Genomic DNA, 24,935 nt, shown 5'->3' on the forward strand with positions numbered 1-24,935 from the left:
TGAAAAATTAATCAGCACAACCACTTTGGTAGAGTCTCTCCTTGCCATGTTCTTGTGTGTGTGTGTGTGTGTGTGTGTGTGTGTGTGATTTATCATAAATCTTAATGTCTGCTGACGTTTTGAATTAGCACCGGATCTGTGTTCTGGCACAGTAACTTCGTGCTGAGCTTCCTACCATTTTAATATCTACTCTGTACCCTCACCAGTTTCCACTGGCCGTGTCTCTGAGTGTGTACGTTTGAAACAGGGCTTTGCTATGTCACTCAGAACGTTGCTATTGCAAACCAGGCTGGTTCCAGATGTTGAGCAATTCTACCATCTCTGCCTCTTGATTGATTGCCAGGATTAAGGATAAGCATTTGCTGGGTGGTGGTGCATGCCTTTAATCCCAGTACTTGAGAAGCAGAGGCAGTTGGATCTCTGTGAGTTCAAGGTCAGCCTGGTCTACAAAGTAAGTTCCAGGACAAGGACAGTCAGGATAAGTGGAAACTCTTATCTCATAAAACAAACAACAAGAACAAAAAAGGGCGTGTAGCATTACAGTTCCCTAGAGGTGTTTAATTTGGGATTCCTAACCTATAAAGACAACAGAAAAAGTTCTGCAATTTGTAGTATTTCTGTGCTATGGAAAGGGATAATGGGGAAAATAAAGACTTTTAAAACAACTACTAATGAGGAGAGTGTTGGAGCAGCGTCTTGGAAGCTTACTGTGGCGTCAGACACCAACTCTGTAGTTGCTGAATTTAGAAATGGTCCATAGGGAGGGTCAGGGTGGTGGGTACCAGGGCTCAGGCAGGGTGATGTGTCAGCTAGGACATTAGTTTGAAAGCCTTTTAAACTACCAATACAGCTGTGAAGTGTATGCCTGCTGAACATGAGCCTGGGTTAACGGGACAGGGCGGGGTAAAACTGAAGTGACGTAAGCACGGGCCCCTTGTCTATGTCATAGTGCCAGCCAGGTCACAATGACAAGGCTGCCCGGAGTCCTGCCACGCACCCTCTGAACCTCACTTTGCCGCAGGGAGGCACTGAACAGTGAAACTGCCTTGTAACAGGTCCCGCCCCTCTCTCTACTCCCTTTCTTATATCAAGAGGGGAAAAGCACGGAACTACCTCTATCCCATCTGGTCACCGTACGCCTACTACCTCTACTGCTACAAATACCGAATCACCCTCCGGGAGAAGATGCTGCCTTGTTGTTACAGAAGGTACTTCTTTCCATCTGGCATTGTGGTTTACATACAGTATAAGGAAAAGAAAACAAGTTGAGAGATTCTTTTAAAAGGCAGGGTAGAAGCCGCATGTGGAGTTGTACAATTTTTCTATTTGGTTGGCCTGGAAAAATAAGGTATTCCATAGGTGATAAAGGAAAACAGTGTGGAAGGCTGGTCCTGTGTAGCTGAATTCAGGAAGTTACCTTCTCAGTTTATGTCTTCACCCCAGGCTCTGAGGTAAACTAATTTGGGTCTCTCTTTCCCAAACAAGCATCACTTACAAAGAACAGGAGGACCTGACGCTTCGGCCCCATTGCTGCCTCCAGTGCTCCTGAGTCCCTCGGAGGCCTCCAGGTGGGCAGAAGCACTGAGCAGGAAAAAGACCACAGCCAGCTTAAAGAAGTGTATTCAGTAAGTGCTGTGCGCTGGTGATGCGACAGGCCAGCTCTTTGCTGTAACGGCTTTGTTGAGGAGGGAACACTGATAGCCATAAAAACTAGACATAGGTAGACCCCTGAACGCATGTGTAAAATCTACTTGCTTTCTAGATGGATTCCTATAGCGAATAGCAGGATGGGAAAGAAGCGGGAACAAATGTATAGCAGATTATAGTGAGTCTTGGGACATGAAGTAGTATAGAGAGAGGCCTTGGCAGTGAAAGCTGTAATCCCAGCTTCTTGAAAGGGCTGCAGAGGCCACAGAGTACAAGGCTAGCCTCAGTAACGCAGCAAGATCTTATTCCCCAACCTTACAAAAATAAGTAAATAAAAGTGGGGCTGGAGATAGAGCATGAGCAAGACAACACCCCGAGCTTCCCAGCACTAGAAAGTTCTCCTAGGCACATGACATCAGGTAGAACTCAGTATTGAATGGCTATTCCTAGGACTAAGGAATATTCTTACATCTCTTAAGATTCTGACTTTCAAAAAAAAATTAAAAATAAAATAAAATTAAAAAAAAGATTCTGACTTTCCCAGCCCCTCTGATTTGTGATTCTACAAGAGCACCCCAATTTACCCCAGATGTGACTTGAAGACTCAGCGAGCAGATTGCTACTTCAGTCTTATTTCTTTTCCAGGCTGGGAACCTGACAGTGCTATCAACTGACCCCCTGCTTCACCAAGATCCAGTTCAGTTAGACTTCCACTTTCGCCTCACCCCCCATTCCTCTGCTCACTGGCACGGCCTTCTGTGTGACCACCGACTCTTCCTGGATATCCCACATCAGGCTTTGGATCAAGGCAACCGAGAAAGGTGAGGCGCTGGGTGGGTGTGGGGAAGAAGAGATGGGGTCCTCTGTTCCTCTGTTCAGCATGTCAGTGACTTAGGAGCTGGAATGGACACACAGCACACAGAGAAGATCTTGGGGTTTAAGGAATAATTTTAGGCTGAGGGATGGTTGCTGGTCTCAGACTCAGGAACATTAAAGTAGGATTCAAATAGTTGAATAATTTTGCTTCTCAGCAGTCCTTTCCTTTATGATGACCCCCTTCTGTGTTGGAATCCCTTGGTTTCAGAGAAAAGCCACCAGACTCCTTCAGCAACTTTTACTTTCCTAGTTTCAGTCGGTAGAGAAATCCTCACTGGTATTTCCCCTGCTGACTTCCTAGATAAAGTTAACCAAGTATTAACTTTCTTTCTGGCCTCTAGCTTGACAGCAACATTGGAGTATGTGGAGGAGAAGACCAATGTGGACTCTGTGTTTGTGAACTTCCAGAATGATCGGAAGGACAGAGGTGTGTTTAGGCATCTTTGGATGAGTCTGGCATTTCAACCACCCCGTCCCCACTTCTATTGCAAAGGAAATTAAGGCACACAGCATTCTATTCTGTCCCATTACAACTGGGCTAACAAATCCCTGCAGGTGGTATCAGGCACAAGACTGGGAACACTAGAGAAATTATACAGAATGCATTTAAGGAATGTGGTAGACTGACAAAGGAGGTCAAGAAAATGTATCAAGACTTCACAGTAGGACAGGAACATATTTAACCAGATGTAATATATTATTGCTCATCTTTCAGAGAATTTATACTCTGTTGGGTACAAGACAAGATGGTAAAAATCTGTGATCCTAGCATTTGGAAATCTAGGACAGAATTCCACATTCAAGGTCAGATTGGTTAAATGGTGAGATCTCAAAACAAAACAAGCTGTTTGCCAATTGCAAGCAATAATAGTCACCATTTTTAGAGCTTAGAATGCCATCATTGCACTAAGTGCTTGATAATCACATTTTAAATCTTTGAAGGTTCTCATTCCCAGTTTACAAATGGGTAAACTGGAGATCTGAAAGGTTAACTCAAATGTTAAACTGAATTCTAAGGCAGGGTAGGCCTGCATCTGCGTCACGCCCAAGCACATCCAAGCCTGCACCACACCGCTTTCCAGAGTCACTCTATAAGGAGTCCTATGGGCTGAGCATCAGTGGATGTTCTAATATCTTGTTCTCTTCTACAGGTGCCCTGCTGCGAGCCTTTAGCTACATGGGCTTTGAGGTGGTCAGACCAGATCATCCTGCCCTCCCTCCCTGGGACAATGTCATCTTTATGGTGTATCCCCTTGAAAGGGACCTTGACCAGCCTGGCTAGTGAGCCTCCCTAAACATGTTTATACCATCTCTGTGAGGGGTCAGAAACCTCAACACACGGGACTCTGGGGCCCAGGATGTGATTTGAGACACTTCCATCCTAGGAAATAAAGGGTAGTGCAATCAAAGTGTTCACTGTTTCTTGAGAGGGGGGAATGCTGTAATGGAATATGAACCTGATAGAAATATTCATTGTAGGACATATTTAATGACTAAAAAAGATCAGTGACCTGAGTCAGACATGGGAGGGCTCCTTTTGCCTTCTTATCCCTCAACCATTTTTCCGTTCCCATTTACTGAGCACTTGACTAGAATGTTCAGAAAGACTAAGCCTTGCTAGTCTTTAATATATTTCAATTCAAACTAGAGACAAGTGCTAATTCCCTGTCTTTGGATGAAGAGAAAACCAGAGAAAAGTATATACATCCTAAGAAATAGTATTACAACAGATAAGAGAACATTCTAGACAGCAAGTACTGTGGTATACTGCAAAAATGGCAGGGGACACTCAAGACATAATGAACACAAGAAAGGGGGTACTTTTTTTTGAGAAAATGTCTTGTGTAGCCTAGGTTGGCCTGTAGTGTTGATCCTTTCAGTTTCCCCTCCCAAGTGCTGAGGTTTTGGTGTGCCAGTTGTTTTTCTTAAAATTTATGTGCCTGAATGTTTTGCCTACATGTATACATGCATACAATATGCATGCCTGGTGCCCACAGGGGTTAGATCACTAGATCACTGGGTTTTCTGCAAGAGCAGTCAGTTGGTTTTAATGAGCTTTAATATAATGAGCTGCAAGTCCTGACCTCTGACCTTCAGGGAAAGCAGCACTGAGGAAAACAGAAGTGAATGGCTTCAGAGCCTGCTGTAGAGGAACCCCACTGTCAGACTGAGCACACATCAGTGCTCTACCAGTTGGAACCTGTCTAGGTTCCTCCAGGACTCTAAGACATGCCCAAACTTCTTCCTTAATGTCTGTATGCTACTTGGGTCCAAAAAATTTGAAGCAATGAAGAGATGCTAGGAGACAGGGCTCAGCAGGTTTACACTGAAGACCTATTCCTAGACCCCCGGTTTCTAGAGTTCTGATCCAGGCCTCCTCTCACAGGGCAAGAGGGCTTTGTGTGACTTGTGAAGTAACAGATGGGCCTCTATATGTGAGGCAGCAGGCAATTACTATCAAGATTTACTCAGAAGAGACTTTACTCAGAGTCATACAAGTTGCGACGAGTACATGGTTTTAATTTTATAAAGAACCTTTATTCGGCAAACAATCCCAAATTATTTAAGCAGAAGTACACCTTCTCTCTCTAGGTGGCTGTATGCAGACACATGCTAGAAATTTACAGCGTTTCCTGTCACCTCTCCATTTCTTCTGCCTGCATTTTTAAAGTTCAAAAAGAAATAGCTGAAGGACTATTTCAAAAGAACTATCTCCAGTCACCTCAGCACTGAGAGTGAGAGGTGGTACTTCCTCTTCGCGAGGCTTTTAAACATGCCAATTTTCCTTTGTCTCCCGATGACTCCAGTCTTGAGTCCAAACATTTCCTACTAATACAGTCACCTGTGAAGGTGAGTCAGAAACGAGGCTGGGAATTACACAGCAGCATTCAAACACGGAAAGATGGGGAGGAGCCAGGAGTGAAGGAGAAATTTGTCTCCATCTATCTATCACTTTGTGGTAGGTCCAATGAAACAGAAAACGGATTTGATACAGAGCAAGCCACACCATGTGAAATAAAGGACTTCACGGATCTGTCAGATTCCTCTCCTGGCACCAAATCCTGCCAAAGACAAAGGTAAAAAACTTAAAAGGGCTTTGAGAGCAAGTTAAGCTGCAAAGATGCTCCAGAGAAACCCAGCATAGGGAAGGACTGAAGGCCCTTGTGCCCCCCTCCTTCCCTGCTGCTCCAGCACTACTTACAGTAAAAAGCAGATGGCTGGTCCGGCAGCTGCAGCCCAGACTTAAGCCCACGTTATGTCATCAAGGATATCAGACATAGAGTCTTCTAGTGAGAAGAAATGAGAATGTGAGATTGTTTCCAGCAAGCATGGCCAGTCAAGCTCAGCAGAAAAACAGGTGGTTGGTGTTCAATGTCCTAAGAGCCATGTGTTTTTAGCCATGGTTGCATGCAGTGCGGACTGGAGTTGACCCTGACCTTATGCTGCTCCTCCCTGATCTGGACTTGCACAGATCTGTGTGAATGAACAACTGTTTATACCTGATGAGTAGAAGAATAGGGCCTGTGGCAGCTCCTCCTCAGGGCTCTCTTTGTTCTCAGTGAGTATCTGAGAAGCATCTGTTTCTGCGGCCTTTATGGAAAAAGGGAGAAGCCTGTCATTTTGATCACAGGTTTGGTTAAGGCAGTTGCTCAAGTTGACTACTAAGAGACACAATGTTTTTGCTTGCATTTTCATTCAGCCTGGAAAATATAGTCTAAAGGTTCTCATGAGGGCATAAGCTTCATTTCATTAAAGTTGAAGTGGGGCTAGAGATGACTCAGCAGTTAAGAGCACATATTACTTTTCTGGAGGGCCCAAGTCAGATTCCCAGCACCCACGTTAGATGACTCACAACCCGTTACTTCACCTTTAGCAGATCCAATGTCTCTTTCCTTCTTGGGCATTCACACATTTAGTATACATTATAAACATGCACACATACACAAGATTAAAAAATAATCTGCTAGAGAGATGGCACAGGTTAAGAGCAATGGCTGTTCTTCCAGACCAAGGTTCTGTGCCCAGCATGCACATGGCAGCTCACAATTGTCTAAATCCAGTTCCAGGGGCACCGCACCAACACCCTCTTCTGGCTTCCTCAGGCACTACATGCATGTGGTAAAGATAAACATGTAGGCAAAACACACATATGAAAAAAATCATTTAAATCTTAAATAAAATTTAGGCCTTCATTGCGCCTCTAAGCACTCAGTTTTCCTGGAAGCACCTTAAATGACTAGTGACTTACCATGTCCTTCAACGTATCTGGGACATTTCTGTTTTCTTCTACATCTTCAGTAAGTTTTACTGCATATCCTTTACGAACTAATTCTAGCCCAATATCAAGTTTCTAAAAAAGAAAGAGAAAGCAATAATGTTCTGTTGTAAGGGAGAGCAAATTTGAAACCAAAATGGGGTGAGATGGTCAGATCTATCAGAGTGTAAGGATTCTGAGAAAGAAAATAGATGAGACAGCAAGCAATGTATGAAACCTCACACCCTTACCTTCCCATTGCTGGTATCAAGTAACTGGATTTGTGGCCAAGGTGAGAGTTCAGTCTGTTCATCGCTGATGAGTCTGGCCATGAGGGGCTTCCAGTTAGCACAATGAGTGAGTCTTTCAAACTCATCTAGCGCTGCCTCTTCCCACTGCTCACCTGGAAGATAAGGGAAAACAAGGGAGTGAGCCTCAGAGCTGTAAGAGGTGGGATTCATCCTATCCAGTATGTATTCCAGGAATCTTATTTGGTGGGTCTGGATCTGACTGCCTAGTAAATTTCTGTCTTGCTTTCTAGTGCTAATAAGGAAAAGGTACCCGAGTCTCCAAAGCTTGGGAATGGGGATTTCCTTACATGTTGTATGAAAGTTATTGTTTGGAGGTAAAGTCAATAGGTGGTATAACTGGTTTACCTGAGGGGGCAATCTGTGATAGACTGCATTCCATTGCTTGAAATGGAAGAGTTAGAAAGTCACTCCTAAAATTAAAGAGATTAATTTGAATGAAATTAGAATCCCAGGTATACATGTTTCCTTCTAAATCTCCTTGATATGCCAATAGCTCCCCAGTTTTTTTTTTTTAAAAGATTTATTTATTTATTTATTATGTATACAACATTCCTTCCATGTATGCTTGCACACCAGAAGAGGGCACCAGATTTCATTACAGATGGCTGTGAGCCACCATGTGGTTGCTGGGAATTGAACTCAGGACCTCTGGAAGAGCAGTCAGTGCTCTTAACCTCTGAGCCATCTCTCCAGCCCCCAGCTCCCCAGTTTTTTATCGGCAGAAATGAGCCAACAGCTCGGATCCTAACAGGTCTCTGTACTCACCTGAGAGTTCTTACAGCCGCCAATGGGGCATCTCCATTATCTCCAAAGTCAACAAAGTAGAGGTCCAGATTCCCACTCTCCAAGGTACCAAGAACCTGAGCTCGGTACCAGAGGTTATCTAGAGCTAAGCGTGTTGCTACAATGTCTCCTTCGTGCAGAACCAAGTCTTCAGGCTAAGCATGGGGATAGAAAGTCAGGAGAGGGTTATTTCCAAGTGAAAGCTAAGAGTATGGAAAGAAAGGAACATTTGACATTGAGAAAGGAAAGCCCCAGCCTAGCCTTCCCTTACAGCAACTCACCAGAGTATTGTCATAATACTCAGTCATATCGTTGATAAGTGTATCCAATTCGAGGCCGCACGGTTCAAGGATTTGGATCCAGAAATGGTTGGGGTGCTCAGAAGCGGAAACATATACTTCCTGGTACTCATCAGAATTTAAACTGTCAGGACTAGGAACTAAACACAGGAGTAAGGATGGTGAGCACATCAGTACCAGTTGTTTGTTTATATACCTTTCTATGTAACCAAATTTTACATAGCCATTCTCCATGGACTCAAATGAGGTAGCAATTATAGTGAATCTTACACCTTCATCTGCTAGGCCTGGCAGGATCAATAAGGACACAGACAGCAATTCTGCTTATTACAGATTCTCTGCCAGGGATTTATTATGTGAACTTAGGCCAGTTTTTTAGCTCTGCCCTTTCATGCTCAAGCACCTTAACATAGAAGAGGAAGCCCATGGCCATTTCAATCTTCAATGATGTTTAGAAACAGTAATGAGACAAGCAGTATAAAAACCAGGTTGAAAATTTCTTATGCAAAAAAGTATGCCTAGATATGAACAGACAGGAGCTCTATAGCAACCCAACAACACTTGCGACCCAGACACAGAACACCATGGGAGAGGGGACAGAAAGAATCTAAGTGTCAGAGGACGAGGAGTGCTGTAAAATGTGGTCTCTTGGACATTACATGGCATTTGGATGCACAAACTCACCTACAAGGTCAAGCATGGATGGGGAAGGGGTTCCTGTGGCCCTATGCCTAGTTTTGGAAATACTGGATAGTGGAAATTTGGATAGTGGAGGAAGGAGCCACTTTTCTTTTGGACGTAGCCCCTCTTAGTGTTACCTATGCCCCAGTGGATGGCCCCACATCCATGCAAATAGGGACAGCACTAGTTGGACTCATTGGGTTAGAAAAAGAGTTGAGGTAAAGATGTGTTGGGGGAGGACAGGTTTCAGATCATACTATACACATATGATTCAAAATAAGTTGTGTATGACAGAAGGAAATCACAAAAAACAGAATTTTCCTATTTTAGGTTGGTTATTCTAAAAGGCTCCTCTACATACTTTCAAACATAGTCGTCTCTGGATTGCTCTGGGCATCAGAATACTGAATGCTTTCATAAGGTTTCTCCCAGGATGCTTCTTTTGATCCAGTAACAATCACATCACCACCTCCTTTGCATAAAGGAACCTCCAGGGGTGCAGCTGACCCCATGCTAGAATTGGTATTCCATAAAGCTGCTTCGCCAGCTCCACCTGGCTCTGACACTTCCTCTCTTCGCACACTGATCGGCTGCTTTCGTGGGACTCTGGTTTCTGCAGAGTGGGCAATTCTTTTCCGAAGCTCTTCATCTTCTGAAACTTTCTCCAGTATTAGATGCTGTGGGAAATAAGGGTCATTTCTGTGTAACCAGATAACAGGGTGGGCAGAAGGGCCACCCTCATTCTTGGTATACTTGCCTTCGCTGCTGCCACTTCCTTCTGCGTTCCTGAGATTTTTATAAGTCTTGAAAGAAGTAAGGTTCCTTCCGATTCTTTGTCACAAGTGATCTTGGCTCCAGAGGCCTTACAGATAGAGCGAATAGTCTCGCCACCTCTCCCTACATTAATACAAAAAAAGCTGTCCTGACCAATATCCACTATAGAGAAATCACTATTTTTTTTTACATGTTACAAAAAGAAATCAGTTCTCGCAATTAATTTGAATAGAATGTAAGATAGTAAATAAGGAGCTACCAAAGTAACTACTGTAGGAAAGTACAGAACTCTATTTTAACCATTTTATTTAGACTTATGCTTATTTCCACTTTTTGGCTACACAGCAGCTATATTTTCTATTTTCATCTGTAAGACACATGGTACAGAGTGTGCAGAACCCTAAGCTGAAAACAGAACACTAAGGAATGATCTAGGAAAAGCATGACAGGTAATCTCTGGATTACTGCCTTCTTCAAAGGTCTAGAACACTATGGACATCTCTAGCATCCCTGTAAAATCTTTTCCTTATTGTATGTGTACGTGTGGTTTGTGTGGAGGTCAGAGGGCAGCTTGGGTCTTCCCCTCCCCCATGTGGATGGAACACAAGCGGTCAGGCTCGGCAGCCATTTATCCACTGAGCTATCTTGATGGTTCACAGAAACCTATTTGAAAGGCTCTCATCCTTATTTTTAAAACAGCAGTTCTGAAGAAAAAAAAGTCTGAACTGGGTGTGTTTTTCCCTAGGGGAAGCCAGGAAAACCCGAGAATGTGGGAAAGACAGAATAAAGAGGAAGCTGTCCAGTGGTACCTATGATTCTGCCCACAGATCTCTGGGGCACTGAGAGTTGCTCCGACACTGGAGTGTTCTCTGTCAGGATCTGATGGATTGCTGCCTTGGCTTTGCACACTTGAACAGGAAACCCACTGATCAGCAGCACTCGCTCATCACCTATATCCTCTGTGTCCACATCAATCCGCGCGCCTGTCTGCTTCCGCAGCTGCAGAGAAAAGGAACAAGACTTCAATTTGGTCCTAGCTAAGGACCTCTATCAAACCCTGGAAGCAGGTAGAGTCATCTGCCTCAGTTAAAATCAAGAAATTACCAATAGCCCTCATTTACTTCATGCAAGAAAATCAGTGACAAAGGTAATCCACATAGTAGCTAATTCAAAATCATTTCTCTGTGGTTACAACTCATGTTCTTTGATTGTTTGGATTAGCAATTAAAGATTCTTTTTCTGCTAGGTAGGGAGCAAACCCTGATCCTCCCAGTGCTAGTAATGTGAGTATTGGCACAAGTTTACTAGCACTGGGAGGATCAGGTTGTGCCAATACTCACATACCCAGAGACTTTGTTTTCTGGACATTTAAGCTAAACAATGAAAGGTAGAAATGAAACAATAGGTAGCAATTCTTTGTCATTAACTACCCAATAAAAATATTCATGCTATCAAGTTGAGAACCACCCCAATCAAATACTATTTCAAGTTTAATCATCTACCATCTGAGCAGAAGTACTAAATTTTGGAAGGAAAATAGTGCAGTTAGTTTAATGTTCCTGTAGTTTCTTTTAAAAATACGTGGGGCATGGGTGTTGTGTAATGTGGTTAGAGGAAGGAAACGAGTCAGCCATCTGCCTGCTCACACTTACCTGTTTAATATTGGCTCCTTGTCGACCAATGATGAGTTTCACAGCCTCCTGGGGAACCCTCATCTCTATCTCGATGTCATCTTCTCCAACAAATGTCAACCGCTCTTCTATGTAGACCATGACAAATCAGAATTAAATACACTAAAGCTACAACTGTCCCTACCCTGAATCACAAATCCCAGAGACAAATGTGGATCTCAACCACATGCAATATGTAGAATCTGAATAGAAACTAGAAGATCCCAGAATACCAGAGCTAGGGCTGGGTTTATAGCTGAGATAAGGGTATAACGTATACAAAAGGGCAAGTTCAATCCCCACCACTCTACCTGCCCTCCTCCAAAGACCGCTTGGCATTTTCTGTGGGATACTGTTTCAGATGCTAAAATGTGAAAGGCATATTCTAGAGAAGTTATGAGTTTTTGGGATGCTACTCTAAGACATGATTCTCGTAGAGCAAAAGGCTAGAGTTGTCTGAGGCATTCATTAGACTGAAACATTCCGTTGGGACCTCCAGGTCCAGCTGTGTCTACGTTCGACAGCTTGAGAGAAGCAGCAGAATGAACATATATTTTCAAATCACATGGTTGGTTTGCTAATGGGAAGAGTCAATGACAGAAGATCCCTTCACAAACTAGTTTTCCAAGAATAAATGAAGTGACATTTTCAAACCCTTCTCACAGAAAATGTATTTTAACAGTACTGGTGTGGCGAGGGCAGCTTTCAATTTAACAAATAGGGAGATAAAATATTGCAGGCGCACACGGGTTCACATACCTCTGCTTTCCCTGTATCGGCGGTATAGGATGTAGGCAACTGTTGCACTTGCTGGGATCCCAAGGCCCAGGGCTATTTTTTGAATAGTGGACAGGCTTGTCCATGAAGTTTGTTCAGCGGCCATTTTCTGTTGTACTGATTTAACGTCCTGAAACAAATTGAGTAGTTTTCTGCCACCACTTGTCTGGTTGGCAGAGAGGCATGAGAAAACACTGTATTCAAAACAAAAACCCACTATCTAGCCAGACAGAGGTGATATATGCCTTTAAATCTGGCATTCAGGAGGCAGAGGCAGGAGGATTTGAGTTCAAAATCAGTCTGGTCTTCAGAGCAAGTTCCAGGGGTACACAGAAAAACTGTCTCCAAAAAACCTTACTAGCTTTGCTATGAATCTCTGATATTGTATCTTTTCTGTCAAGCAAATACCATTCCCTCACTGTAATTCTTATTCCACATGGTTTTATTTTTATTTATTTATTTTTGTTTCGAGACAGGGTTTCACTGTAGTTTTAGAGCCTGGCCTGGAACAGCTCGTGTAGACCAGATCCACAGAGATCCACCTGTCTCTGCCTCCTGAGTGCTGGGATTAAAGGTGTGCTCCACTGTCCAGCAAGACCACTCCCACAGGGTATTTATACTGTCCCCCTCTCTCCCATTAAGCAGACACGTGATTTTCTGGTCTTTCCTGTTTCCTCTCTTGGTTAGGAGTGTTTTAGCCATTAAACCTGGGCTTTTTATAATTCAGTTTGTCTTGGTCTGATTTGAAATGCTGCATTGGCGGGGAGAATTGGGGGTGCATTTGCCATCCCTCCAGCTCATCCTAAAAAGTTGGAAAACTTCAAGTAATGTTTGTAATGTTTCCTCTCAAAACATCCCAGGTTTCTCACATCACTATGATTAAAAGCCAACATATTGATACCTTTCAAGGTTATTTCTCATCTCTACAAAAGAATGTAAATTCCGGGGCTTGGGGATTTAGCTCAGTCGTAGAGCTCTTGCCTAGCAAACACAAGGTCCTGGATTCGGTCCTCAGCTTGGGGGGGAGGGGGGGTACAAAATAACCAAAAAAAGACCAAATAATGTAAATTTCAGAGGGAAGGGAGTGAAAACTGGTATTGGTATGTAAAATGAGAAGGTAGTTTGAAAATATATAAATTCCTCAATACTACAAATTATTTTTCCTTCTTCAGTGTTTAGCATACACTTAATATCTGACCAATAGTACTTTGAATAAATATAACAATCTTATTTTTTTAAATGTGGCTCTCAGCTGCTTACATGTAAATTCCTTAATTTTTTTTCCTGCCATTTTCATAGCCTCATTTTTGTTTTCTATTTGCTAGGGGACTAGGATCTATTTACATATCTTCCCCTGACACATGTCCCTTGTGTCTTAGCTTTGCCAGTGTCCCTATCAAGTTCTATTCTTTCAGGTTTCATCTTTAATACTATCTCTTCTGAAGCTTCGGGATTCCTCTATTCTTTCATCTACAGTAGTATCTCTTCTGAAGCCTCAGGGATTCCTAATGCTGACTGATGTGGGTCACGCCACTCTACCACAGTACTGTTATCCCGCTTCGCCTGACCTACTGGCTCTATTCGTGCAGTTAAAGCACATTAAACACTTCTATGTGTTAGATACAACTGTGGCAGTGGAAACACAAAGATTATTCAATTCACACAACCTTGTAAAGTAGGAAGCAACCATTTTATAGAGGTACACATATACCTGAAAAGTTTGTTCACCCTGTCACTCAGAATTTGAATTAGTTAAGTCTTGTCAAGTGATTTTAGAAGTTTCTCTTAACTTTCCTTATTTAAAGTTTCAGGGTAACAATGTTACAATTCTTTATTTTGATCAACTTCAATTCAAAAAGTAAACGCTTGCAGAAAACATAGATGATTAAACATATACAATGTCATTACATTACGATATATTAGCACCAGATAATAAAATGCTGGATTGAGGCAATGCTACATGCTTGATGTATAATAAGCCCAAAGCCCAGAATTTGGATCCCCAGGACCCATGTAAACTCAGGCACTGTGGCTAATTCTAGCCCTTGAGACGCAGACACTAGGGCTAACTGGATAAAGACTAGCCCGGACTGGGGAGCTCTGCGTGAGGTCCCTTTTCTTAGTAAATAAAATAGAAAGCAACTGAAGTCACTTGGTGTTAACTTTAAACTTCCATATGCACAAGTACCTACATGTACACACAAGTCCATGAACATACAGTCCATAAAATTAGATTATCTTTATCTCGAAAAAATTAGTTTTATTCCAGTAAAGCTAAAAACATACTAGAAAACCTACTTTGGAGTAAAACTTAAAATAAGTGTGCTCTCCCTAGAAGCCTAGAAGGAAAATTAAGACACTGGTGTGAAAACCTCACACCCAGGAGCAGTGTCCTGGTGAGAGATCAGAATTGCATCTGGTATAATCTGGGTGTAGCCTAATGGGAGCATTCCCATGCCTGTGTCTCAAGGTCCCAAACTTCAGCACCACAAACAGCCATAAAAGCTTGCTTGCATAACCACTGGCCCTGGTGAGCTTTACTGACCAGGACAGAGTAAAATTCTTCAGAGTCTATCAGAGGTTCTTCAAATCTTTTTTCATAGTCAGTAGTTTTTTTGAATTCTCTGTAGATCAGGCTGGCCTTAAACTCACAAGATTATCTACCTGTCTCTGCCTTGGATTAAAGACATGTGCCGCCACAACCACTTGATCCAAATCAGTGGTTTTAAATAAAGTTAATCTTGACCAGATTACAGTCTGAGGAAAAAAACCAAAACCTTTTATTGCCTTGGGCATCCAGGCGTCTTTTCAATTTGGGATAATTACTTAGTAGATTTTGTATACCACCCACCCACACTCAGTTTAAGAATGGATAACCATGGAAGCATTTACTACTGATGTATACCCTTCTTCCCCATGTCCCGTTTCTGGAACGGCCTAAATTGCCCAGGCTGGTCTGATCTCTGGATCAGAAGTATGTATTACCACCTCTGGCTCTCCCCACTACCACACCTTTTCCATACCTTTCGGGGAAAAGAGGTTTTCCTAATGTGGTCTGAGGTTATTTTTGTAGGGTACATTCCCACAAATTACTGGGTAAACATCAGTTCTTCCAATAGTCAGCCAGTAAATAAAACTTTGTGTGGTATTACACAAACGCCTTTTTTTTAAAAAAACAAAAACAAAAAACAGGGTTTCTGTGTAACTCTGGCTGTCCTGGAACTTGCTCTTGTAGAGCAGGCTGGCCTCAAAGAGATTCGCCTGCCTCTGCCTCCCAAGTGCTGCGATTAAAGTCCATATGAACTTTCACAGTATCCCACATTCATAGCACACGCCAGGCTTATACTTGTGTATGCACTGGCATGCGTGTGGGGTTGGATGACAACACACAAGAATCAGTTCTCTTGACAACTGAGTGCCAAGATAGGTGTCAAGGTCAGAGGAAAACCAAAGTTTCTGAATGGGACATTGGTGTGTTCCATTCAGACACGATTTGTGATGGGAATGTGTCACAGGGTGAAATCCAGTGACAAGGACAAGTTTGTTGGGTGATACCCAACTGAATCAGGAGGCAAATTCAAACCAGGCAAACCCACCAAGATTTCCTCTGGGGAGAGGTGGTGGTGAGGAAGCCAGGTGTCCAATCCCCAGAATACCAAGACCTGAAAAGGTGGAGGTTAAGGTTGGCTACTGGGCAAGTTCTTGGCCAGTCCGCGTAGACCACAAGAGATTGTCTCAAAAACACACAAACGGAAGAACAAAAGCAAAGTGAGAAAGGAAGACGACCAGAACAACCCAAAGCTTGCCTGTACTTCCAACTCTCCAGAGGCAAAGGCTGGAAGGAGTTCCAAGCCATCTTGACACAGGCCCTGTCACTAGATAAATAATGAAGCATCCCGCAGCTGCAACTAGCTGCCGGACTAACTTGGGGAGGTAAAGGGCAAATTAACAAAAAGGCCCCTCGTTTCACCAGGAGCACAAGCACAGTTGTGGCGAGTTTCCTGCAGTTAGTAGCTCTCAGCACAGCCACCCCAGATGACGACCCGGCCCCACGCGCTCTACGCCTCCGGACTTTGAGGCCGTCACTTATGCCTCCCTGGTACCAGGCTGCCCACCGCCCAACTTCTCCCAAGCCCCAAACTCCTCTCCCGAGGCCCGCCTTTACCGCTTCTCCAAGTCGCGCACTGCACGCTTCGCCTCGCACCTCACCCGAGCTGCCGCCTCGACGCTCTGTGGCTTCGTCGCCCAGCGCGAGGCTTTTCAGCAGTCTCCTGCCCCACCCGCGGAGCTCCCACACCAATCAATGCTCGCCTTGGAGTCTGACCAATCGCGCTTCCCCGCCGCAGCCAATCCTGCCGCGGGCTGCCGTGAGTGACGGGGGCCGCTGCGCGCTGCAGGCCAATTACACGGATGGAACTTCCGAGCCCGCCCACCTCGCTAGCCAGTTGGAGCGGCGGGAAGCAGATGGTGGTGATGGAGCGTGCACCTACTGAGCGGTCCGGAGCCGCTTGCAGGCTCCTGCTGTCCCGGCTCCTTCTCCGAGCGGAGGAAGTCGCGCGGCTTCAACCCGCGAGGGACCGTAGCGCTCCGCGGCTCCGGGGGCTTGGATGGGAGTCTCCGGCCCTACGGAATCACCTCTGCGGTCGCGGGGGGAAGCCGCCTCGTGATGGGCGGTGCGGCGGCACTGATCTGTTAAGAATTTCTCCCTAGATCGTTCCCCACCCCCTTCTTGGCCAGCTAATCTGTTAAAGCAACTACGGTAAAGGAGTGACGTGGGGACGGACGCCGCACCGCACGGCGACCGAGCCCCGGACACTCCATGTAGACAGAAAGTGGCCACCCGGGTAAGGGGGCTGCGGTGGAGCGCGGCCCGCCTGCCCCAACCCCGGCCCAGCAGAAGGGGAGGCTTTGGTAGGCAGCGGTTTGCTTAAAAAACTGAATTCCAGCCGCCGCCTGGCTAGTTCCCGTACCGTTAGGAACGGTTGGTCCTGCCACCGCCTTGCACTGTGGCGAGGACATAGTTGCTCCGAGTCACCGAAAGATGGTTTGCACTATCAAACCATGCCTGGAGCCTGGAGCGTGATGAGCACTCAATAAACAATAGCTGAGTGGCTACAAAATTGTGTCTGGTCATTCATTTGTCGTTGGGTCAGTTTCCCCCTTAAAGTTATTGTTATCACTTATTTTAGAGATCAGTGCTTGGTATGTTGCCCAGGCTGTCCTCAAATTCTGTTTGTTCAGGTTCTTGAGTAGCTGGGACTTAGACGTGCTCGACGTCTAGTCATTCAAAAAATATGTATTTGGATAAATAATACATTCACCTAGAAGATTCACAAATAACAACGGTTATTGCAGAAAATGTTTCTTCAGAGGTAACTAATACAACCAGTTTCTTGGGAAAATTTTCATAAGACAAGTCATAGTTAAAACACATAAATATTGAAAACATACTGTACGTATAGTTTAGAAAATTTCTGGGGGGGGAATTGTTAGTCTTTTTTTTTTTTTTTTTTTTTTTTTTTTTGAGACAGGGTTTCTCAGTAGCTTTGTAACCTGCCCTGGAACTTGCTCTGTAGACCAAGCTGGCCTTGAACTCACAGAGATCCGACTGCCCCTGCCTCCGGATTGCTGGGATTAAAGGTGTGAACCACCACTGCCCGGCTTCGAAAGCTTTTCATAGCAACATACCTCTCTGCCTCATAGTTAAATCTCAAGATGTATGATGTAAAACGTATTTAGCCAGAACTTTAACACGTTTGTTTTCAAGCACACTTCACTTTGTACTTTTAATGTTTTATTTTTAAGACAAGGCATCTTTTAGGCGGTGGTTGGCCAAGTCTTTAATCCCAGCGCTCAGGGAGGCAGAGGCAGGCAGATCTCTGCGAGTTCAAGGTCAACCTGTTCTACAGAGCTAGTTCCAGGACAGGCTCCAAAGCTACTGAGAAACCCTGTCTCAGCCGGGTGGTCGTGGCACATGCCTTTAATCCCAGCACTTGGGAGGCAGAGGCAGGTGGATCTATGTGAGTTTGAGACCAGCCTGGTCTGCAAGAGCTAGTTCCAGGACAGGCTCCAAAGCTACAGAGAAACCCTGTCTCGAAGAAAAACAAAAACAAAAACCCTGTCTCAAAAAAAAACCAAACAAAAACAAAAACAAAAAAACTAAAAACAACAAAAAAAAGACAAGGTATCTCTATGCAGTCCTTGCTGACTTGGAACTCCCAATGTAGATCAATTTTTTTTGTTTGTTTTGAGACAGCGTCTCTCTCTGCAGATCAGGCGTGCCTCAAACAGAGATCCACCTGGGCATCTATCACCATGCTCAGCTTCTCTTTGCTCTTAGGTGACTGTATCTCCACGGACCACATCTTCATGGAAATACCAGCCAAAAGAAGTGTGCCTTGTCATTTCATTTGGATGCACACAGTTTTGCAAAGATTTTTCTGTCAAGATTTTTCTAAATTTTGAAAAAGATTTGATTTAGTATTGCCAGAGTGCCTTCTACAGAAGTTAAAAAGTTTTTGCACCTGTCAGGCATCCATGAAAAAGGCCTATTCGATAGCATACTTAAACTGTATGTTGTCACACGCCTTAATTGTTTAGATAATCTGACATTGGAAATTATCATTTCATTACAATTTTTCATTTCCTTATTGTAAGTAGGGTTGTATGTAATATGTTTACATGTACTGTATTTTTTGTAAATTGTCTGCATGCCTTGTTAATATTTTATTAGTTATTGAAGCTCAATATTTGTTCATTGTCCATTAAATTTGAAATATTTCCCCCCTTTCCAGTTTATTCTGTCTTTTGTTTTTATCTAAACAATTTTTATATTTATGATTATGAGTGTTTTGTCTGCAAGCATTCTGTTCACTGTGTGTGCCTGGTGCCCATGGAGGCCAGAAGAAGGTTTTGGATTCCCCAGAACTGGTGTGACAGGTGCTGGGAACTGAACCAGGGTCCCCTGGAAGAGCAGCCAGTGCTCTTAACTGATAAGCAATCTCTTCAGCCCCTAATCTGTGTAATTCAAACTGTTTATGGTTTTGCTGTACTATAGCTATTTGTGTATATGTGTGATATTTGTATGGGGTGCATATGTGTATGCGCAGGTGCACCACACTTTTGAGGGTGGGACAGAAGTCAGACACAGAATCCAGACGTCTTCCTCAACCATTTCCTGCCTTTTTCTTTTCTTTTCTATTTTTAAAGACAGTGTTTCACCTGTTTCACCCTGAACCTGGAGTTAGTGTTTAGGGTAGGCTAGCTGGTCAGTGAGGTGCAGAGACCAAGCTGTCCCTTAGCTTCCCAGATGCACCGCTACAACCTGCTTTTTCTTTTTCTTTTTTTTTTTTTTTCGGACAAAGCCTTGACCTTTATTAAAAAGCTGCATGTTTATTATGCTTTCTGGCTCTGTGCTTGTGCCTTCAACACTTTCACAACAATTTTCTGCTCCTCAATAAGGAAAAACCGCTTGATCCTGTCACGGACACACGTGGCCCACATGGAGCCACCATAGGCCCGGCTGACATGCCTCTTTGTCTTAGACAATCTCATGAGGACTTTCGGTCTCACAGCACGAACCCCTCGGAGTCAGCCTGGGCACACACCGCATGCTGATTTAGGTGCTTTCCCAACCTTCTTGGTGTAAAGGTAAACAATCCTGTTGCCCGGGGTTCGGGACAGCCTAGTTTTGTTGGAGGCTGTGTTGTAGGAAAGCCTACGACGGTATGTCAAACGCTGGACCATTCTGAGTGCCTCTAAGCACCGTCCCCAGAAGAGGGAAAGGAAGGCCAACCTGCTTTTTCTGAACGAACGAAAATAATAAAACGCAGAAACATATAGGATAATATCGGGAGGGAATTTTCCAGTGAGTACTGAAAATTGGCCCGTGTTTAATTTCCAACTGGTTAATATACCCCTGGCCTCAGAAGCTGGGAGTGAAACAAAAGACTGCATCGATCCTCAAATTGAAAGTCCCGGGGGCTGTGTTCATCATTCTCACTTCTTTTTTGTTTGTTTGGTTTTTTTTTTTTTGTTTTGATTTTTTTGAGACAGTGTTTCTCTGTAGCTTTTGGGCCTGTCCTGGAACTAGCTACAGTAGACCAGGCTGGCCTTAAACTCACTGAGATCCGCCTGCCTCTGCCTCCAGAGTGTTGGGATTAAAGGCCTTGAACTCACCGAGATCCGCCTGCCTCTGCCTCCCGAGTGCAGGGATTAAAGGTGTGCGTCACTACTGCCTGGCTTCGCCTTTCTTACTTCTTAGACTCATGCTCCAGACCAAACACTCTGTAGGCAAAGCACCCCCTGGGTGGAATCCCAAATTACTTTCATAAAGGGAACTGGAACTTAGTTGGATCCTTAGTCTTTTGTTTTAGGTGGTAACCAACTACTTTCCTATTTCAGGAGCACAAGGGCTGGCAACCAGCCACACCTGTTAACAATAGCCTGCGAGATCAAACTTTCTGGTTTACAACTAGGTGGAACCTTTGTCTATTGTGTAGAAGCACAAGAACCTTGAATGAGAATGATCTAGAAACAAGCCCCAAACTTTGACCTTTGGCCTCTTTGGGCCTCCATAGAGCAGGCCTTTACCTGACTGAACCATTTCCGCAGTCCCAGTAATTTTGTGTAAAAAAATTAATATATTTTTATAACTTTTGGGTTTCATATTGCATCTAGAAAAGTCTCTCACTAGGTAAAATTATTTTTTAAAACTCTTGTTTTCCTTAAAAAGGCATTTTGTATCTTTGAATGTATAAAATTTGGTATTTCTGGAATTTATTATGACATAAACTTGTGAGATAGAGATAACAGCTTGGTTTATTCAACTGCATTTTCTGTACTGTTTTTTGAATATTACCTTTATAATCCCAAATGTCTTTGAGTCTTATGTGCACGGGTGTTTTATCTTCATGTATGTCTGTGCGTGTCTGAAGAGGCCAGAAGAAGGTGTCAGATCTACAGAACTGAAGTTACAGATGGTTGTGAGCCACTATGTGGGTGCTAGGAATCAAACCCAGGTCTCAAGAGATAGCAAGTGCTCTTAATAGCTGGACTACCTTTCCAGCCCTCTCTTTGAGCCCATTTCCCCCCATTGATCTATTCATATTTTAATACCACACTATTTTAAGAATTGATACATGCTATGTATTTTTGACATAGTTTTTAAAAATTAATGCATAGTACATATAGAAGTGACAAATTACATTTTGTTGGTTCATGACAGGATCTTGTTCTGTATCCAGGCTGGCTTGGAATTCACCATGTAGTCCAGGCTGGCCTTAAATTCAAGATAATCCTCCAATCTCACCCTCAAGAGTTCTGAGGCTGCAAGCATGAGTTGCCATGGCTGGCCATTAAATATATATATTTTGATGAAGTTTAAAAAAAATGGAATTCTTTTTGTAACAAGCACCAATCAAGAGGCAACATTCCCAGTGCCCTAAAAGCCACTCATGGTCCCTTCCTGTCATCACTCCCTCAAGAGGGAGTATCTGGCTTCCTCTGTTTGCATTATTTCAATGAGATTCAGCCTTTTTATATATAAATTTTGTTCATTCTCCTTGCTGTATCATATTACAATGTGAGAATTTTTCACAACTTACTTTTCTCTTTTATTGCTAATATTATTTTTGATTGAAATCACTTTTTTTTTTTGAGACAGCAGGGTTTCTCTGTGTACCAGCCCTGGCTGTCCTGGAACTCACTCCATAGACCAGGCTGATCTTGAACTCACAGAGATCGGCCTGCCTCTGCCTCCCAAGTGCAGGGATAAAAGTCGTGTGCCACCAGCACCACCCAGCAGAATCACCTACTTTTAGAGTAAAGGAGCATTGTTGTCTTTATGACAGAGAATCTTCCTGTGAGGTGATGCCTGGGATGTCCCATTGCTGTATTCTAAAGTTCTCATCATGCAGAATCTACATGTTTCTTAAGGTTGATTATTCCTAGATATTTGAATGCCTGATTACTATAGCAGTTTGAATATATTTTATATGTTTTCATGTGTAAGTAGGTATGCTCATATGGATTTGGGTAGCTGTGGAGGCCTGAACTGGAGTTCCAGGCAGTTGTGAGCCACCTGACGTGAGTCCTGGGGTCTGAATTCAGGTTCTCTGCAAGTGCAGCAGGCACTTTAGGCTCTCTCTCTAGTTTCCCCTTTCCATTTTCATTTGATTAAGTAATTAAGTGGCTTATTTATAGTGAAGTTGTGTGTAAGTGCACGCCATGGTGTGAGTATGTTGGTCAGAAAATGTATTTTCTTGAATGATTGTGTGCCAGTTAGAGAAGAACTTTTGAATGTTCTTCCTCCCGCCATATAGGTCCAGGGGATCAAATCAGGTTTCCGTTTGGCGGTGATCTCTGTTATCTGCTAACTCATCTAGTTAGTTATTTTTTAATTTAAAAAGGTGGAATATTTAAATCCAGGAATGATGTTCGGCATTGCTATAAAGAGCCCATGATTACTTTATAGGTCTATCATCTTCCAGCTCCAGTGCCGGGGAGGGTAGATCAAGAAAAGAAATGAAACAGACATTCAAAGGAGGGATTAAAAACTAAAATTACAACAAAGGAAGAATTTTTTTAAACACATTTTAAAATTTATTTAGTAATTGCGTGTGTGTGGTCATGCTCGTGCTAGGGTACGTGCGTCTGAGGACCACCTGTGGGAGCGAGCTGGCTCTCTCCTTCCACCTTGTGGGCTCCACGGATTGAACTCAGGTCTCATCAGTCTTTCCTTGCTGAGCTGTCTCACCAGCCCTGGAAGGATTCCTTAATCAGGGGAATAAAAATTCAGGTATTATTACTTTTCAAGGGGTTTCTGTCTAACTGTCTGGTAGGGAGTTTGGGGAGCAGAAGGAATACAGGAAATGGCTTCACACTCTCCCAAGGCACTGACTTTGGGGTCTGTCATCTCCTTTCCCCCAGGAGCACAGGTCAGGACTGAAGTGGCAAAGTGCTGGATTGGATAGACTGTCATTTCTTTTCTTTCTAGCTCCTAAAAGGCTGCTCTTTCCTTGAAGGGCTTCTGAACAGTCTTCAGGAGGCTGTCGGTAAAATGAACTCAAGCCTGAGCTGCCCGGAGGATTCAATGGACAGGTGTTTCTACTCAGTAAGCCAAAGCAGAAAACGGGCTTTAGGGCCTGGGGGTTGGCTCATCAGCTAAGAGTATATACTGCTATTCTTGAGCAGTTCCCAGCACCCATTCTGGACCACAAACAACCATCTGTAACTCCAGTTGCACATGCCCACACAGTGACATGCATATAATTAAAAAAAAAAAGCCAACTTTAGATAGCATGGGATTCTCAGACAAGGTACCTGGCTCCAGAGCTCCAGTGCCCCCTCCCGCCCCCCAGCCACATGTGAATGGGCCTTTCAACTAATGCTGTGTTGTGTAAGCCTATGAAAATCAGCATTATCCCCCCCACCCCACCCCCCTGCGGGAGTTACAGTTTCCTTCTGCATCAGTCAAATCGCCACCAGTAACTAGTAATAGCTACCAGGACGCTGGTGCTGTGGTCCTGTCTTTACATCAGATTGATCAGGTGGCCCCGGAGAGACTCGGTCTCATCTACCACAGCACTCTAAGGCTTCCATCTTGGTTTCCTTTACAAAGCAGTTTGAAGGAACAGGATTTGTGGGCTGCCATTATTGTCCAGCCTGAGTTGCCCTTCTTAGACCAGGAGCACCACCTAGAGGTCCCCACCTATCCCTGAGAGAAGTACTAATAGAAGAAGGGGACAGGGGCGACCATAGCACCTGCTGTAGCATTTCTGTAACACTGTAACCCTTTTATCTTTGTTTTTAGTGAATGGGCAGTGGGAAACAAGGGCAGCCTGAGCACTGACCTCGGCTTGACCCCTGCAAACAGGCTCCCAAGACTGGAGATGCCTGGATAACGGGAAACATTTACTGTCACAGTTTACACCAGACAGTCTCAGGACAAGTCTGTGACTCTAAGCTGAGGGTGTTGTTTTGCAGGATTTTCATCCTTGAACAGGATCCAGAGCAGCAAAGGAAAGGTGAAAGTCAGAATTTAGAGGGAACGATCTATCAGAGACATATATGGGAGAGTGCTGAAATGGCCCCAGAGGGCTTTGCTCCTTCTGTTGGTCCTCACAGCCTAGGAACTCTGGGGTTGTTGTTGTTTTTTTTGTTTTGTTTTTTGTTTGTTTTTGAGACAGGATTTCCACGTAGCTATAAAGCCTGTCCTGTAACTAGCTCTTTTAGACCAGGCTGGCCTTGAACTCACAGGGATCCACCTGCCTCTGCTGGGATTAAAGGCATGTGCCACCACTGCCTGGTGGCCTAGGAACTTTGACGCTCTTCCACAACAGAAGGAAGGAGGGCGGGACTGGCTTCAAGAAGGGCCTTTCCAGCAGGGGTAGGAAAAGCTGGACAGAGAGTGGATTCAATGATCTGTTTGTTCTGCCTTACTGGTGTAGAACTTTAAGATAATTCTGAAGCCATTTCTGACAACTCTCAGTCTCAGCAGTAATGCTCCTCCTTTCCCCCCTGAGAAACAAGGACCTAACAACCACACATGCACTACTGAAATGTTGGGAACGTCCATCATCTCCCTGAGTCCTTGTGAATATTCTCAGATAGAACTCAGTTATTGACTAGGGCCAAGATAGATAACCCTTAGTGTTGACTCAGTGACTGATGTTTTGACTTAGGCCCTGGGAAGGGGGCAAAGTGATCCTCAGATGTTTTCCCTTACCTCATCTGATCTGACAGCCACTCTCCAGCCAATTATTGGTAATAGCCCTTTTGAATAAGCCAATCATAATAGTTAAAGAACAACCCCCAGACACCCCTTCCTTCTGTGGTTTTTCCCTTTAAAAATAGCCTGTAC

At 43.9% G+C, this 24,935-nt stretch overlaps 2 protein-coding genes and 1 pseudogene across 5 annotated transcripts; 1 reads left to right on the forward strand and 2 right to left on the reverse strand.

Moving 5' to 3' along the window:
• The first annotated feature begins 1,035 nt into the window (after positions 1–1,035).
• Positions 1,036–3,932, forward strand: Oaz3 (ornithine decarboxylase antizyme 3). The gene is given in 6 exon segments (XM_048427928.3): positions 1,036–1,208; positions 1,486–1,546; positions 1,548–1,625; positions 2,293–2,468; positions 2,865–2,950; positions 3,675–3,932. Coding segments are annotated over 6 exon segments (555 nt in total). The 5' UTR covers positions 1,036–1,185; the 3' UTR covers positions 3,806–3,932.
• A 1,107-nt stretch (positions 3,933–5,039) lies between these two features.
• Positions 5,040–16,324, reverse strand: Tdrkh (tudor and KH domain containing). 4 transcript variants are annotated; one of them, XM_048427960.3, is made up of 14 exons: positions 16,239–16,324; positions 12,056–12,203; positions 11,279–11,385; positions 10,436–10,625; positions 9,610–9,749; positions 9,214–9,529; positions 8,154–8,311; positions 7,855–8,027; positions 7,435–7,499; positions 7,030–7,181; positions 6,773–6,874; positions 6,024–6,114; positions 5,726–5,807; positions 5,040–5,585 (listed from the first exon to the last, which is right to left on the reverse strand). In XM_048427960.3, exons 2-13 carry the CDS (start codon positions 12,177–12,179, stop codon positions 5,767–5,769), a joined length of 1,659 nt encoding a protein of 552 aa, XP_048283917.3. In that variant the 5' UTR covers positions 12,180–12,203; positions 16,239–16,324; the 3' UTR covers positions 5,040–5,585; positions 5,726–5,766. The 4 variants fall into 4 exon arrangements, with proteins under 4 accessions (XP_048283917.3, XP_048283915.3, XP_085534132.2 ...); XM_048427958.3 differs by having other exon boundaries at positions 5,726–5,810; XM_085678006.2 differs by having other exon boundaries at positions 5,726–5,810; positions 12,056–12,239; positions 16,239–16,287.
• Positions 16,325–19,439: 3,115 nt separating this feature from the next.
• On the reverse strand, positions 19,440–19,857 carry LOC125396090 (large ribosomal subunit protein eL34 pseudogene; annotated as a pseudogene).
• Positions 19,858–24,935: the final 5,078 nt, after the last annotated feature.

The sequence above is a fragment of the Myodes glareolus genome, chromosome 17, assembly GCF_982192425.1.
Source record: "Myodes glareolus chromosome 17, mMyoGla1.1, whole genome shotgun sequence".
In the NCBI taxonomy this organism is placed as follows: Eukaryota; Metazoa; Chordata; class Mammalia; order Rodentia; family Cricetidae; genus Myodes; species Myodes glareolus.

Excerpts from the sequence above, each read along its gene's own strand:
- Tdrkh (XM_048427958.3), bottom strand. The coding sequence starts at position 12,179 with ATGGCCGCTGAACAAACTTCATGGACAAGCCTGTCCACTATTCAAAAA. Across the intron at positions 7,182-7,434 it reads ATCACAGATTGCCCCCTCAG|GTGAGCAGTGGGAAGAGGCA; the intron begins GTAAACCAGTTA and ends CTTATCTTCCAG. Across the intron at positions 6,115-6,772 it reads CAGATACGTTGAAGGACATG|GCCGCAGAAACAGATGCTTC; the intron begins GTAAGTCACTAG and ends TTTTCCATAAAG.